Genomic DNA, 17,315 nt, shown 5'->3' on the forward strand with positions numbered 1-17,315 from the left:
CTTAGCTTAAAACACAAATTGTATAGCTCTACACAAATATTCTGTGAGCTTTTTTCTGCTTTTAAAATTATTATTCTTTAACTTTTAAAACTTTTTCTGTTAAAAATGAAGGCGACACACACACGTTAACCAAGGTCCACACAGGGTCAACATTATCAATATGACTGTCTTCCACCTCCACATCTTGTCCCATTGGAAGGTTTTAGGGGCAGTAAAACAGGCATGGAGGTGTCATCTCCCTTGATAACAATGTCTTGTCTTGGAATACCTCCTGAAGGACCTGCCTTGGGGGTCCCCCCCACTGCCTTGAAACTCTCTGGCTCTGTCAACCTGGCTGGAGTGCAGCAGCACGATCTCAGCTCACTGCAACCTCCGCTTCCTGGGTTCAAGTGATCCTTGTGTCTCAGCCTCCCAAAGTGCTAGGATTACAGATGTGAGCCACCTTGCAGCCTGTTCCTCTTATTTTCTGATTAGTGATTTGGCTGTGCTTTAATTCTTTTTTTTTGAGACGGAGTCTTGCTCTATGGCCCAGGCTGGAGTGCAATGGCACGATCTCAGCTCACTGCAACCTCTGCCTCCCGGGTTCAAGGGATTCTCCTGTCTCAGCCTCCTGAGTAGCTTGGGATTACAGGCGCCCGCCAACACACCCGGCTAATTTTTGTGTTTTTAGTAGAGATGGGGTTTCACCATGTTGGTCAGGCTGGTCTCGAACTCCTGACCTCGTGATCCACCCACCTCGGCCTCCCAAAGTGCTGGGATTACAGGCGTGAGCCATCGCGCCTGGCCGGCTGTGCTTTAATTCTGAGTACTATTCCAGTTTTCAAATAAAATGCTTGATTAGTAGGCTGTTTTTAAATGCTAGCTTATAGTATACTGAATATAGCCTAAAATATCAAAGAATCCTTTTTATGCCAATAGAAACAAAAACAAAACTTCCTAAAAAGGCTCGAGTTTTTATTATTAATATCAAATTACCATCACCTTTCTTCTAAACAAAGAATGCCTCATTAGGCTTCAGCTTTGCCTGTATGACTCATGAATTAACACACACGAACCAATCTAAATTACTCTTTAAGGGACGGAATGAAAAACGGGCACAATTGAATTTGTTTTTGTGGTATTGGATTCTAGTTCTATATTTGTCACCTTGGAGAACAACTCTTTTTTTTTTTTTTTTGAGACGGGATCTCACTCTCTAGCCCAGGTTGGAGTGCAGTGGCACAAATCTTGGCTCGCTGCAACCTCCACCTCCCGGGTTCAAGCAATTCCTCCTGCCTCAGCCTCCCGAGTAGCTGGAATTACAGGCACCCACCACCACGCCCAGCTGATTTTTGTATCTTTAGTAGAGATGGAGTTTTACCATGTTGGCCAGGCTGGTCTTGATCTCCTGACCTCAGGTGATCAGTCCGCCTCTGCCTCCCAAAGTGCTGGGATTACAGGTGTGAGCCACCGCACCTGGCCAAGAACAACTTTTTTAAAAGAAGTAGATTAAAATCTTCTAGATCTCTTCTAAATGTGCAATCCTAAGGTTTTCACTGGTAATATATGTTATTTGTATTTCTAAATATCTAATTTATGTGCATTTTTCAAATAGACATGAAGGACTTAATGTAAACTCTCATCTTTTGAAGGGGAGAAAAACCAGATCTTGTCAGTCTTTGCTAGTTAAAGCATTTCTTCTGTTATGCTGAAGTTCTTTATTACAGCAGGAACCAAATTGCTCTTTGTTGGGAAGTGGCTCTCTGCTTTAAAAAGAAAAACAACAGCCAAAGTGAAATAAAGGGCAATAAAAACTTTACTCCGGTTGTGAGTGTGGCTCTTAGCTTTTGTACTCTTCTGGTGGTGGTCCTAAAGCATTGTTTGTATACAGTTTTGTCATCATGGCCACATGATGAATATCTGAGCTGCTAAGCCCGCAGTATGCCCTTTAAAACTAGTCAGTCTGCAACACTGAAGTGAACAAAGGATTTGTATGCAGAATAGACAAAATACACCAAATAATAAGAAAAGACAATCAGTCTTGCAGGAAAATATGGAAAGAATAATGTACAGGAGTCTCATAGTAGAAACATAATTAATGTGTGAAAAACTGTTCAAGGTTACTGTCATTGTAAAAATACAAACAAAAGCAGTATGTTACCATTTTGTACCCTCAGACAAAAATGTTAAGTGACAACTTGTACTTTTGAAGATTCAGGGCAACTGGCACTCCCACACTTTGCTCCTGAGAGTGTTACTTGTTAAATCCATTGTGGTAAATTAATCCAATATTGATTTACAGTTAAAAAAATACATGTACCCTTTGACTTAGCAGTTCCACACTTGACCTGTATACTGTAGAAATAAGAGTACCTCTATATATGTATAATATTAAACTGACAAATGATTGACTAATAGCACATTTTCTCTATGAAAAGCTGGTTAAAAAACTTTGTTCAATGTAGACTATTCTGATAAAATTGAAAATTAGTTCAATTTTATGTATAAAAGTAGTGTTAAAAACTACATGTAGCATGCAGTAAATTTTTGTAAAGAAACAATTTCTAGAGTTATTGCTAAAAGTTAATATTCATTAATGATGCTTCTGGTTTTTAGACTGGGCATTTAGCTATGGAGACATTATTATCCCTTACTTCTAAACGAGCAGGAGACTGGTTTAAAGAAGAACTCCGGCTTTTGGGTGGTCTGGATCATATTGTAGATAAAGGTATGATATTTACATTTAGAATGTTTTTATATATTATTCAAAGCCTGAAGAAAATACTCCGTTGACACACTTCAAAAAATAATTGTATCAGTTTGGAAATGTCTATTATTATTATTTTTTAGTTGCATCCTGCAAATTTCTAACATTTAAAGAAGAAGCCGGCCGGGCGCGGTGGCTCACGCCTGTAATCCCAGCACTTTGGGAGGCCAAGGTGGGTGGATCACCTGAGGTCGGGAGTTGGAGACCAGCCTGACCAACATGGAGAAACCCCGTCTCTACTAAAAATACAAAACTAGCCAGGCGTGGTGGTGCATGCTTGTAATCCCAGCTGCTTGGGAGGCTGAGGCAGGAGAATTGCTTGAATGTGGGAGGTGGAGGTTGCAGTGAGCCCAGATTGTGCCATTGCACTCCAGCCTGGGCAACAAGAGCAAAACTCCGTCTCAAAAAAAAAAAAAAAAAAAAGAAGAGGCCATTAACATTTTGATATTGGGGGATTATGGAAACAAAATAATTACAGAGTATGCATTTCAAAATCTCACAGTATGAAACCTAGAATAAAAAATGTTCAGAGAGGTTCCAGCATGTTCATAGCATGTGTGCAGATGGCTTCTAATGTTAGCTAAAAGTATTCTATTGGTAAGTATTGATGATAAATACTAACTTATGTTTGTTTCTTTTCACCTAGTAAAAGAATGTGTGGATCATTTAAGTAGAGATGAGGATGAAGAGAAACTGGTAGCCTCACTATGGGGAGCAGAGAGATGTTTACGAGTTTTAGAAAGTGTAAGTATGGATGACTATTTGGCAAAAATTATTCAGTCTTAATTGTGATTGTGTGTGTAAGAGAGAGACTGCCAAATATTTTATATACCCCTGGAGGTTCACTTCTGTTAATCCAGATAGAAATAGCAGTACATTTTTTGAGCAACCAGTTGTTAATAAACAAGCTAAATGAGTAGTTTTATATTTTAAGAGTACCTGTATTATTGCTGCAAATGAAATGTTAGGCTTGTTTGTTTATATATGCCAATCTTTTTAAAAGATTTTATTATTTTTATTGTTATTTTTTGAGCCAGAGTCTCACTCTGTCACCCAGGCTAGAGTGCAGTGACATGATCTTAGCTCGCTGCAACCTCTGCTTCCCCGGTTCAAGCAATTTCATGCCTCAGCCTCTTGAGTAGCTGGGATTATAGGCATGTGCCATCATGCCCTACTGATTTTTGTATTTTTAGTAGAGTCGGGGTTTCCCCATGTTGGCGAGGCTGGTCTCAAACTCCTAGTTTCGAGTGGTCTGCCGGCTTCAGCCTCCCAAAGTGTTGGGATTACAGGCATTACACCTTGCTGGGCCCCTCCAATCTTTATTGTTTTTTCCTTAATGTGAATTTCTACCTGACTACATTGTTGGTAGATAACAATAGTGAAATGCAATCAGGTTTTATTTTTAAATTGTTATTAGCATTTTGTTTATTTGACTTTTATTTGAGTCAGATTGTTTATAGGCATGGCCTGTCATAATATTTGGCTTTGGAGAATGATACTGTTGAACTGCAGCAAGTATATTTTGTTCTTTGACTCTTACGAAAGACTTAACCCAGTTCCGTGTAGATTAGAATTTATACTGCCAGCTAATTTCAGGATGCATAGGTTTGTTCACCAGGTTATTTTAAAAATAGTGTAGTATAAATTAAAAGCTCCTGGCATAGATTAAATTGTAATGTTCCATGTGTCTTCTAGAGTGCTTTGGGCACAGTAGATAACAGATATTTCTTTGTAAAAATGTGTTCTAAATGAATCTGCTTATGAACTTTATGTTATTTGTAAGTTGAGGACTGCTCTATTCTGACATTCAGTGTGTTTGGCAATTCGTTACAGTGAATATGTAGTGTAGAATATGTTAATTATGAATGAATAATTATAACAGTGATGTCTTAATTTTTTCATAAAGCATTAGCTTTCTTATTTTACATCTGGAACCTGTAGGTTTTGAAATTATTCCCTTAGGTAACAAGGGCTGTTTCTTCCTCATCTTTGTATCTTTTACGCACCAGGCAGAATGTGGTGTTATATGAATGAATGAAAGTTTTGGATTGCCACAATTATTTCATATTCTTCCCTTTTAGGTAACTGTGCATAATCCTGAAAATCAAAGCTACTTGATAGCATATAAAGATTCCCAACTTATTGTTTCATCAGCTAAGTAAGTTTTTTGTTTATTAGTTAACAGCTAACATTGTTACTTATTTTAAACATTTGGATTGACCATAAATGAAAGAAATTTGGGTTAGCTTCCTCCATGAAATGCTCTGTTAAGTTCTATGAATCAGTTCACATTGTGTAACAAAAGTTTTAAGAGTACAGATTTTGGACACAAAATGACGGTGTGGATTCCAGCTTGATAATTTCAGCTGTATAACTTTTGTAATGTACAAATCAAGCTCTTTACAAGGGGGATAATAATAGTGGCTAACCCACCTAGGATTTTTATTACAATAAAATGAGTTAATTTGTATGTTTATAAGAAATATATACATAGTAGATATTTAAAAATATGTTTATATTAAAAATACGTATAAAATTTTTAAAATTGAAATGATTTTTAAAGTATCTTTTGTATCTTATTTGTGATACATATTAATGAGTTAAATTAGTTAATATGCAAAGCCTAGAACAGTACTTGGCATATAGTAAATACTAAGCATTTTTCCTCATTCTTGTTTTAAATGGACTTTTCTAGCCCTCTTCTTCTGCACTTTATTTAGACTTGTTTTTCTATATCTGTATGTAGCTTCTTCCATTCCACATTTATTTCTTCCCACATTTCATCACAATTAGGCTAATGCTGTCACCTCCGTGCAGGTAAAATTCCCAAGTATGTCTCCAGTCCTGGTTCCATCTTATTACAGCAACCTCTTCTTGATATCTCTGTCCTAGTTCTTGATATCTGCCCTAGTTCTCTGGCCTTTAGCCTATCCAGAACAATACCACATGGAGTTAACTTTCTCCAAATTGCTGCTTTGAAAAAATAATTTTAATTTCTCAAATCTCTGATTCCTTATTGTCTTTGGATATATGTACAACTTTCTTATTGAAGTCAGCCTTATCAAAGGCCCATTGCAGTCTTACTCTAGTTTATCTGTTTTTTTAACCTCTTATTTTGGAGGAATTCAAATATAAATAGTGTAATAAACTGTAATGTACACATTATCATGGCCAGTCTGGTTTCCATCTGTAACCTCATCCATTCCCTCTCCTGTATTATTTGAAACAGATCCAGATATTATTTCATCCATAAATACTTAAGTACATAATGCCTAGAAGAAAAGGACTCTTTTAAAAAATATAACCCCAGTGCCATTTTCATGCCACACATTATTAGTTGCTCGATATTTTATGTTTAGTCAATATTCTAATTTTCAGTAGTCTCAAATTTCTAGTCTCAATAGATTTTCTTAATCTGTAGGTTTTTAAAATCTCCTTTTTTTAATCTTGGATTTGTACATTTTGTGTCTTGCATTTGTATATTTTATTTTTCTTTATTTTATTTTATTTTTTTTTCTGAGCCCAGGCTGGAGTACAGTGGCATGATCTCAGCTCACTGCAGCCTCTGCCTTCTGGATTCACATGATTCTCCTGCCTCAGCCTTCCGAATAGCTGGGACAACAGGTGTGCGCCACCACGCTCGGCTAATTTTTATATTTTTAGCAGAGACGGGGTTTCACCATGTTGACCAGGCTGGTCTTGAACTCCTGACCTCAGGTGATCCACCCGCCTTGGCCTCCCAAAGTGTTGAGATTACAGACGTGAGCCACCGTGCCTGGCCTATTTTATATATATTTAGCACTCTCTCTCTTTTTTTTTTTTTTTAAAAATAGATACAGGGTCTTGCTATGTTGTCCTGGCTGGTCTCAAACTCGTGGGCTTAAGTGATTCTCCTGCCTTGACCTCCCAAAATGTTGGGATTACAGGCATGAGCCACTGTGCGTTGCCTATATTTAGTGCTCTTACCGCATGCATTCTGGTTGTTTGCTACCATGTTTTTACCCTTCCTTACCAAAGATTATTGAAGTTAAATGTTTCTGATTTCATTTTCTTTTTTAAATTAAGAAAAATTGTTTATGTTGTTTCTGATTTTAAAATATCTCTTTTGTATACTTCATAACCTCTGACAACTACCTTGTAAGAGGAAGTATTTGATATGACAGATGCTCTTTTGTTGTGATTAGGAAATTCAGGCCAAATGTCTTGGAAGTGGCAGTAGAGGTCAGAACTGAGTGTTTGTAAAAGAGCACTTATCTCTAGGTTTTTAAGCTTTTCAGCGGAAACCATGATCAATTCGGAGATAGCATACAGAAAGATTAAATAACATATGTTGAACCTCCTTTTATCTTCAAAGCCGCAGTTTAGCCCAGTCTAAAAACAGTTGAGTTACCAGTGACAGTATGGTAATCCTGACCAGCATTCAATACCAGAAGAACAAATTATTTTAGGTTAGACATGAGGAACACCTTCCTGACCAAAGGGTTGTAAAATATTAAGAACTTTTACAGAATTTCCTCAGTATGTTTTAAAAGATAACTAGGCATAGATTAGATATGGTTTAAGAATTTTGTGTGATATAATGCGTGAAGAATCAACTGACAGAGCGAGCTTGATTTGTATTAAACTTAAAAGTCGTGGACTTGGTGATTTAAATAGTGTCTTTAGAAATACTAGACCCATTTAGGGATTATATTTCCTTGTTATTTTGGGTAGTATCTTGAGAATCCTTAGATGTAGCTCATCCCCTTGGAAAACTGTCAAGGAGACATGTCAATTTGAATGAACTTAAATTAAAAAATAATGATTTGTACTGTCACGTTGGTAGTGAAGATAATAAAAATAATGATTTGCTCTAATGCGTATGAAATATTTAATACTTGTCTTTACATTAACATTTGTTATGTAGTAATAACATTTACTACCTCAGAAGTGTCCAACATTAGCTGTTAACCATTTGCCCTGTTTGAGAAAGGTTGTGGTCTGTCTCTTATATTGGAGAGATCGGTAACATGTGAGACAATTTGGAAATAAAGAGATTACTAGTGGTAAATATAAATAGTACAGATATAAACTTCTGCCATGAGTTTTTAATTTTAACATTCCTTGAATAAGTTTTTTAAGGTATCAGGTTTTTCCAAAATAAAGTGAAATTTCATCCGATAGCCTTTAGGTTCAAGTAAATAGAAATTTGCTGTGTACCTATTATTATTTACTATAATAGTCTATATTTTATTTCCTTTTAAGAGCATTACAGCATTGTGAAGAACTGATTCAGCAGTACAACCGCGCTGAGGACAGCATATGCTTAGTTGGCAGTAAGCCTCTGCCTCACCAGAATGTAACTAACCATGTAGGCAAAGCAGTGGAGGACTGCATGAGGGCCATCATTGGGGTGTTGCTTAATTTGACTAATGATAATGGTAAGATTTTTTCCATTTTTTTCTCATTGAAAGATGTATATTGCATGTGAAAACAAGTTATTTTTCTTTGTTTCTCCTTTTCTTGGGGTAGTGATTTTTTTAGTTGTCATAATGTACTTGACTTACTCATGTGTAGGTTTAAATTGCTTTTAAGAGTTGATATTTTTAGAAGCTTACTAGCTTGACCCGGAAGTATCAATAGTATGTTTCAATAGAGGAATGACTGTACAATTCTAAGTTAATATCCATGTTAATAAATCTCCATTATTAGTGTTCTAAGGAAGAATCAGTAACCATTTTCCTGTATCCATTTCTTATTTCAGAGTGGGGCAGCACCAAAACAGGAGAGCAGGACGGTCTCATAGGCACAGCGCTGAACTGTGTGCTTCAGGTTCCAAAGTACCTACCTCAGGAGCAGAGATTTGATATTCGAGTGCTGGTAAGTGGAAATGACTTTTTCAGAAATGAGTATCATATCTAATAAGGTGTGCCAAATGTTAACCTTAGTTTGGGTTTAAGAACCAACCCTTTAATATATTGTGGGTTTTTTTCATGAATTTCCTTATGAACTTACTGTTTTTTTTTGTTTGTTCATTTGTTTGTTTGTTTGTTTTTTTTTTGGAGATGGAGTCTACAGTGGCAACATCTTGGCTCACTGCAACCTCCGCCTCCCTGGTTCAAGCAGTTCTCCTGCCTCAGCCTTCCAAGTGCTGGGACTGTAGGCGTGTGCCACCACGCCTGGCTAATTTTTGTATTTTTAGTAGAGACGGGGTTTTGCCATGTTGGCCAGGCTGGTCTCAAACTCCTGGCCTCAAGTGATCTGCCCGCCTCAGCCTCCCAAAGTGGTGGGATTACAGGTATGAGCCATTGCGTCTGGCTGAATGTACTTCTTATTGTGCAAAAGAAAGCCATGAAAGACCCTATGTAAAAATAAAAAGTACAAACACTAAAATTGGCAATTAAAAATAAAAGGAATGATTCTTTGGGAAAGTCGGTGGCTTTTTGTTTTGTTTTGTTTTTTGTTCTTTTTTTGTTTGTTTTTGAGATGGAGTCTCACTCACTCTCTTGCCCAGGCTGGAGTGCAGTGGCACAGTCTCGGCTCACTGCAACCTCCGTCTCCTGGGTTCAAGCGATTCTTCTGCCTCAGCTTCCCAATTAGGTGGGATTACAGGCATCTGACAACACACCTGGCTTGTTTTTGTATTTTTAGTAGAGATGGGGTTTCCCCATGTTTGTCAGGTTGGTCTCGAGCTCCTGGCCTCAAGTGATCCACCCACCTTGGCCTCCCAAAGTGCTGGGATCACAGGCATGAGCCCTGTGCCTGGCCTTTTTTCTTTTTTTTTTTTCCTGCTTTTTTTTTTCTTTTTTTCTTTTTGGCCTTTCATACTTACTGGTTTTTAGCCATTTTGTAGGGTAGAGCACTGATATTCAGCTTTTTAGTTGCCAATAAAAATTGTGTATATTGTGTTCATTTGTTTTAAGTACTCATCTCTGATAATATATGTCTTTTAAAATTTTTGAAGGGCTTAGGTCTGCTGATAAATCTAGTGGAGTATAGTGCTCGGAATCGGCACTGTCTTGTCAACATGGAAACATCGTGTTCTTTTGATTCTTCCATCTGTAGTGGAGAAGGGGATGATAGTTTAAGGATAGCTGGACAAGTTCATGCTGTCCAGGCTTTAGTGCAGGTAAGCAACCACTTTAAAAACAAACTCATAACTGCAGTTTGTTGGATTTGTCCAATTTCTTTTATCAATTGCACCTTTTACCTCCTTTTCTTGCCCATCCACTGCTGGCCCTCTCTGCCCCTCCCCCGGCCTTTTTAGTTAGAACTCCTGAAGCATGTCTCTGCTGGGGTAGAAAGGGACTGTTTTACACCTGACCAATTTTTAAATATTCACAGCGTCTAGGGTGAAAGCTTATTTTAAACCAGAATTTGTAACCAATTAAAAATGTGGTATAGGCTGGGCGCGGTGGCTCACGCCTATAATCCTAGCACTTTGGGAGGCTGAGGCAGGTGGAACACTTGAGGTCAGGAGTTCAAGACCAGCCTGACCAATATGGTGAAACCTCATCTCTACTAAAAATACAAAAATTAGCCAGGCATGGTGGCATGCACCTGTAATCCCAGCTACTCAGGAGGCTGAGAGGCAGGGGAATCGCTTGAACTGAGGAGGTGGAAGTTGCGGTGAGCCGAGGTGGCATGTCAGTGCACTCCAGCCTGGACAACAGAGCAAGACTCTGTCTCAAAAAAAAAAAAAAAAGGTGGTCTAATTTCTCTGTAGATCAGTAAGAGGTACACTGCTTAGAATGCATTCTTACTTTATTTTGCTGATTTTTTTTCAACTGTTACAATCACTCCTTAAGCATTGTTACCAAAAAGCAGAGACAAAGGCACATTTGTTTTATTAATGAAATTGGGTACAGTGGCTCACGCCTGTAATCCCAGCACTTTGGGAGACTGAGGTGGGGAGGATCACTTGAGCCCAGGAGTTCAAGATCAGCCTGGGCAACATAGTGAGCTCCCATCTCTGTTTAAAAAAAAAAAAAAAAAAAAAAAGTCAAGAATCCAGGCCTATCCCATCCACTTCGTGTCCTCTAGTATTTATTTACTTGTCTGATCTGTGTCCAGAACTTTGACCTTATGGACCACAGAAAACTGGAAGTCCTTTGTCACCTGTTCCCTTACCCAGTCTGGAAAGTGACAAAGTAGCCGAGCATGGGAAATTGTGAATGAGAATGTTTCTTTGAGCCATTTAAAGTCATTTTTCATTATCCTCTTTTGTTCTTCTGTATTATGTGTGATTTAATGTTGACTATAGATAAGAGGTAGTTAATACCTAGGCTTTTCTTCTTAGACTCAGAATACTTGGTCTTGACTAGCCTTGACGTTTTAGTTTATTTAAAATACAAAATTAAATGGGAAACTAGTGATAGATTATCATTACTTATCAGTAACAGTAATAGTAAATGGTAGTAGTAATTTACTAACAATAATTGATAATAGACTGCTTTTAGTCTCCAGATACCATTTAGAGATTTCATTTAATGCAAAAAACATTTAAAAATATTTGGCACCTACCGCTTTGATCCCATTGACAACGTTTATTTTTCTGCTAAATGAAGCATTTCTTAGCCAGGCAAGGTAGCTCACACCTATAATCCCAGCACTTTGGGAGGCCAAGGTGGGTGGATTGTTTGAGCTCAGGAGTTTGAGACCAGCATGGGCAACATAGTGAGATCCTGTCTGTACAAAAATTAAGACAGTTGATCGAGTGTGGTGGTGCATGCTCATAGTACCAGCTACTCGGGAGGCTGAAGTGAGAGGATTGCTTGCACCCAGGAGTTTGAAGTTGTCGTGAGCCATGATTACAGTACTGTGCTCCAGCCTGGGCAACAGAGTGAGACCCTGTCTCAAAAACGTTTAAAAAAAGTATTCTTTTTTTCTGTTCAGTAGACTTGTTTTTAAACTTTATTTCAAAATAGTTATAGACTCACAGGAAGTTACAAAAATAGTACAAAGAATCCCTCCCATTTACCCTTTACCTAACTTCCTCAAATGGTGACATCTTATATAACTGTAGTACTATAGCAAAACCAAGAAATTGAGATTAGTACATTACTGTTAACTGCACTTTAGACCTTACTCAGTTTCACCATTTTCATCTGCATTCATTTATGTTTGTGTGTAACATATGTACCTCTGTTCAGTTTTATTACATGTATAGATTCATGTACTCACCACTACATTGAGGTATAGAACCGTCACCATAAAAGAATTCCCTTGTGCTGCTCACTGTACAGCCTACCTGCCCTCCCTGTCTCCTAGCTACCACCAACCTGTTTTCTATCTTTTTCCATCTCTTGTTTTATTTTTTTCTATCATTCTAGTCTCTTTCTTTTAAAAATTGACTTTTCTTCAAATGGAACCTAGAAATGAATAGAAACTTACTGTCAGTCGCCTCAGGAGTTGTGTTTGAAGGCACAGATGATAGATCTGCATTATTCACATAACAGGGGTTCATTTGCAGAAGCCTCCCCCACACCCTCGGAGATCCCTGTTTGTGAGTTGTTTCAGGGATAGTCTCAAATTTTCCTACTGTGTTTAATTGACCTGGGAATATCACTTCCAGTATTCCTCTTTTGCACTTAGTGTTATAGAAGCCTCTTGTCCTTCAGGGTATCATCCTATATCTTCTCTGGCTTTCATTTATCTGCTATGGTTTATGGTTTGTCATTTTTAAATCAGTTTAAAGTTTTTGTTTTTCGATTGTAATACCTTTTGGGTGATGGGTTCTGTTACTCATTTTAGAAAATTGTGCTGCCTTGTACTCACATCAGTTATCTTAAAGTGTCAAGAAATGGCTCTTAATTCTGTTATTCAAAGATAGAGTGGAAAAATCCATGTTCAGATTTATATCCTTTATGCTACTGATAACGTTGGCGTGAATCCAGTAATTTTCAAATTACGTATCTTTTTGATAATGTTGTATAAATGGAATCTTACAGGTAGTTCTGATTACTGACATGAACTTTCCTCTTTCTAGCTGTTCTTTTCTTACCTATTTATGGATCTGTTTATTTTTTAAAAACCAAACATATGCACATACATAGTGGGGGAAGAAAAAAGTCAGATCCAGAAAGGTTTAAACTCCACAAATCTATTTCCTAAAACATTACCATTTGTAATAGTTTTGTGTTTGTCCTGAGAAATTAGTGTTTATGCATATATCAAAATAAATGTGCAGGCCAGACATGGTGGCTCATGCCTGTAATCTGTAATCCCAACACTTGGGGAAGCTGAGGCAGGCAGATTGCTTGAGCCCAGGAGTTTGAGCCTGGCCTGGGCAACATGGCAAAATTATGTCTCTACTAAAAATTAAAAAATTAGCCAGGTGTGGTGGCATGTGCCTGTAGTCCCAGCTATTTGGGAGGCTGAGGTGGGAGAATCACTTGAGCCCAGGAAGTCGAGGCTGCAGTGAGCCATGATCCTGCCACTGCACTCCAGCCTGGGCAGTGGGAATGAGACCCTGTCCAAAAAGTAAATAAAAAAAGTGCAATGTGTTTTATATAAATGGACTCTTACTGTACATAGTGTTTAGTCTGTACCCACTCTTTGCTTAATGTGTCTTCCTGAGCACTTCATGTCAACACGTAGGTTCATCACATTCTTTGTAATGACTGCAAACTAGTAGCTTTTTGATTTATGTATACATACATACAGGGTCTCACTCTTTTGCCCAGGCTGAAGTACAATGGTCCAGTCACAGCTCACTACAGCCTTTACCTCCCAGGCTCAGGTGATGATCCTTTCACCTCAGCCTCCCAAGTAGCTGGAACTACAGGCACATGCCACCACGTTTGGCTAAGTTTCGTATTTGTAGAGCTGAGGTCTCAAACTCTTGCACTCAAGTGATCCTCCTGCCTTGTCTCCTAAAGTGCTAGGATCACAGGCGTGAGCCACCATGCCCTGCCTTAGTACTTTATTTAACCAAACCTCTACTGATACACTTTTGGATGGTTTTCTGTTTTTTTAAGTTTTATTTTGTTACAAAAATTACAGAAATAAATACCCTAGCATCTAAATCTTAGGCCATACTTTTCTTTTTTTAAAATTTTTTTGGAGACAGAGTCTTCCTCTGTCATCCAGGCTGGAGTGCAGTGGCACCATCTCAGCTTACTGCAACCCCTGACTCCCAGGTTCCAGTGATTCTCCTGCCTCAGCCTCCCAAGTAGCTGGGATTACAAGCATGCGCCACCACGCCCGGCTAATTTTTGTATTTTTAGTAGAGGTGGTTTCACTGTGTTCGCTGGGCTGGTCGCAAACTCCTGACCTAAAGTGATCTGCCTGCCTCAGCCTCCCAAAGTGCTAGGATTTACAGGCATGAGCCACCCTGCATGGCCAGGCCATACTTTTCAAAGTATGTCTGTGGGCATAATTTTCTGGTTTAGGAATTGTTGTGTCAGAATATATTGTACTGTATTTAAAGTTGATATGCCTAACTCCTCCCACCCTCATCACCAAACACATATTTCCTGTGCCCTCAATTTATACTTCCCCCTAAAACTTTTTTTTATAAGAGTCCCCATTCTTTCATACTCTTGCCAAGATTTTTGCCAGTCTAACAGGTTCCTGGATGTTTTTGGTATTTCCTTAAATGGCATTTTGTGTATGTCCAGAAACAGTAGTGGTTCATTCTTTTTATTTTTCCAAAGCCCTTGCTGTGTTTAGCTTCCTTTTTTGGCCTTTTCAAAAGCAGTAATCCTTGGAGTTGTGTCTTCAGAGTAACCCGTAAGCCCCAACAACTCAGTTCTTTCTGGAGTCATAAGTAGGAGTCCATCATTCTCTTCTAACACATTTTTATCTCAGGGCTTGAAAATCATTGGGAAATCCAAAGAGCTTTTGTTGTTTATATGTGCTTTATCTATCTATATTTACTGAATTAGAAATTAAAACTGGGAGACATTACCTTAGCTGTTAGAGCAGTGACATAATCACATGGCATGTAGATTCCAAAACTCCACTGTACACTCAGTGAAAGAAGAAACAAGTCAGCAGACCCCTTAGTAGTATTATGAGTGTAATTTTGACCTCCTTTACTCCCTGATAGGGTCTTAAGGATCCATAGAGATTCTTAGACCAATTTTGAGAATTGCTGTTCTCTATAAAGGTTAATTTTTATTTTCTGAAAGATATTATTTTATATAATCTCTCTTTGAAGTTTATATACCACTCTTCTGTATACTCAACAAATCTTTGGGGTCTACTTGGCATTTGATTTTCAGGCAATTCTTTCTAGTAACTTGGAGCATTTCCCAAATTGTGTCAGTATTTTCTGTGTGTCAGTACTATACCAGCATAGGGAAAATAAAGTAAGTGAAGGCAAGGAATTTAGCATATTCCCTTTTGACTTAAGAATTTTCCAATTTTGTATTTTTTTGCTTGAATTTCTTGTATTATGCAAATTAAGGGAAATTATTGAGACTCATTCTTGCAAGCAACGTGCATCATTATTAGATGACTTCATTGAATCTTAGCAGCATTTATACTTTTGTTTTGGCTTTCAGTAGAGTGTAGAGCAAAAGCTTTTACTTATACTCACCTCTTTTTATCACATAACCATCTTAGAGTTAGTGATAGATTTAAAAGCAACTATAACTTTATATTTGCATATATGCATATTGATTGGCGATCTCTTTTTAATGATCTTCAAAAATAATTTTTATCAGCTATTCCTTGAGCGAGAGCGGGCAGCCCAGCTAGCAGAAAGTAAAACAGATGAGTTGATCAAAGATGCTCCCACCACTCAGCATGATAAGAGTGGAGAGTGGCAAGAAACAAGTGGAGAAATACAGTGGGTGTCAACTGAAAAGACTGATGGTACAGAAGAGAAACATAAGAAGGAGGAGGAGGATGAAGAACTTGACCTCAATAAAGGTATATTTACTTTGAATGGTGTATTTAAATTGAAGATAATGGTTTGATTTTTTTTCTTCAAACTATTTTAATTCGCAGATTGTGTTAATCTGGCTGTTGCTTGAGGACTTCTCTAGTTCAATCCAGATAAGCTTTGATACTTAAGTGCTTGTGGTAGTTCTCCCACAGTGAGGAAGGTGCATGCCAGTGACAGGCATGCTAGTGACGGGAAAGATCCAGTTAAGTCACTCTTCCTTCCAGGGCCCTCCTTTCCTTTACTCATCTGTGAAGAGATATATAGGAGACATAATAGGATTTTTTCAGTTTTCAGTTTTTGAGATTGTTTTTTCAGCTTCACTTTAAACTTGAAGATCTATTGTCAGATTACAGTAATAGTTCTCAAAGTGTAAGTACTAGATGGTAAACACAGTAAGAAATATACTGTAGGCTGGTGGCTCACACCTGTGAGCCCAGCACTTTGGGAGGCTGAAGCAGGAGGATTACTTGAGGCTAGGAGTTTGAGACAACAATCTAGCAAGACCCCATCCCTACAAAAAATATAAAAAATTAGCTTGGCATGGTGGCACAAGCCTGTAGTCCTAGGTGCTTGGGAGGCTGAGGTGGGAGGATTGCTTGAGCTGAGGAATTCAAAGTTACAGTGAGCTATGATTGTGCCACTGCACTCCACCCTGGGTGACAGAGTGAGACCCTTTCTCATTAAAAAAAAAAAAAAAGATACTAGAGTTAATATCTTCGCCAGTCATGCATTATTGAGTATCTACTGTTGTCAGAATTTGTGATACAACTTTTGTCATTTATACAAGTTCTTCAAAATAGCCATTTGTAACTTCGTATCACTAAGGTTATGAATTTAAGTTCAGTCCGCCCTCCATACATGTGGGTTCCACATCCACAGAGTTAGCCAACCACAAATCAAAAATATTTGAGGAAGAAAAAATAATACAGGTTAATAAATAATATAGTATAACAGCTATTTACATAACATTTACATTTTATTAGGTATCATAAGTAAACTAGAAATGATTTACAGTATGCCAGAGGATGTGTGTGACTTATATGCAAATACTGCACCCTTTCCTGTCAGAGATTTGAGCCTCCTCCAGTTTTGGTATCGGAGGGTGCTGGCATCCTGGAACCAATCCCCCCTCGGATGCAGAGGGACGACCATAATGTTCAGCTTCACATCAGTAGGAAGCAAGCCGCAGCAACATCTCATTCTGAGCCTTTTCTCCTGTTACTCCCACTCTTCCCCAAATCTGATACCATTAGTTTTAATATTGTAATACTTTTCTTTTCCTTTTTCTCAGTTACTAGGTTTTGATGCTTTTCTTTTTTTTTTGGTGTAATAACATTTTTGGTTTTTTAGCAGTCTTTTAAAAAGTTACAGCTTTGTTGAGATAGAATTCACAGACTGTACAATTCATCCTTTAAAAGTGAGTAATTCAGTAGTTTTTCATGTATTCACAAGGTTGTGAATCACCACTAACTCCAAATATTGTTTTTATCACCACTAAAGGAACCCCATACCCATTAGCAGCCATCACCCCTATTTTCCCCTCCTCCTTGGGCACTGGCAACCACTAATCTACTTTCTGTGTCTGGATTTGCCTGTTTTGGACATTCCATTTAAAAAGGAGTCATACAATATGTTGCCTTTTTATGACTGGCTTCTTTCAGCCAGCAGAATGTTTTCAAAGTTCATCCGTGATAC

At 38.0% G+C, this 17,315-nt stretch overlaps 1 protein-coding gene across 4 annotated transcripts in view; it reads left to right on the plus strand.

Annotated features, from left to right (window-relative positions):
- The window catches only part of WAPL (WAPL cohesin release factor), an 88,010-nt gene that overhangs the window by 61,427 nt on the left and 9,268 nt on the right, over positions 1–17,315 (plus strand). For all 4 annotated transcript variants that reach the window (XM_054503870.2, XM_054503871.2, XM_054503869.2 and 1 more), the window contains 7 exons: positions 2,596–2,707; positions 3,393–3,490; positions 4,828–4,904; positions 7,991–8,166; positions 8,490–8,605; positions 9,690–9,854; positions 15,397–15,604. In XM_054503870.2, coding sequence (XP_054359845.1) covers positions 2,596–2,707; positions 3,393–3,490; positions 4,828–4,904; positions 7,991–8,166; positions 8,490–8,605; positions 9,690–9,854; positions 15,397–15,604 — 952 coding nt within the window. The remainder of the gene's footprint in view (positions 1–2,595; positions 2,708–3,392; positions 3,491–4,827; positions 4,905–7,990; positions 8,167–8,489; positions 8,606–9,689; positions 9,855–15,396; positions 15,605–17,315) is intronic.

The sequence above is a fragment of the Pongo pygmaeus genome, chromosome 8 (assembly GCF_028885625.2).
Source record: "Pongo pygmaeus isolate AG05252 chromosome 8, NHGRI_mPonPyg2-v2.0_pri, whole genome shotgun sequence".
NCBI lineage: Eukaryota > Metazoa > Chordata > Mammalia > Primates > Hominidae > Pongo > Pongo pygmaeus.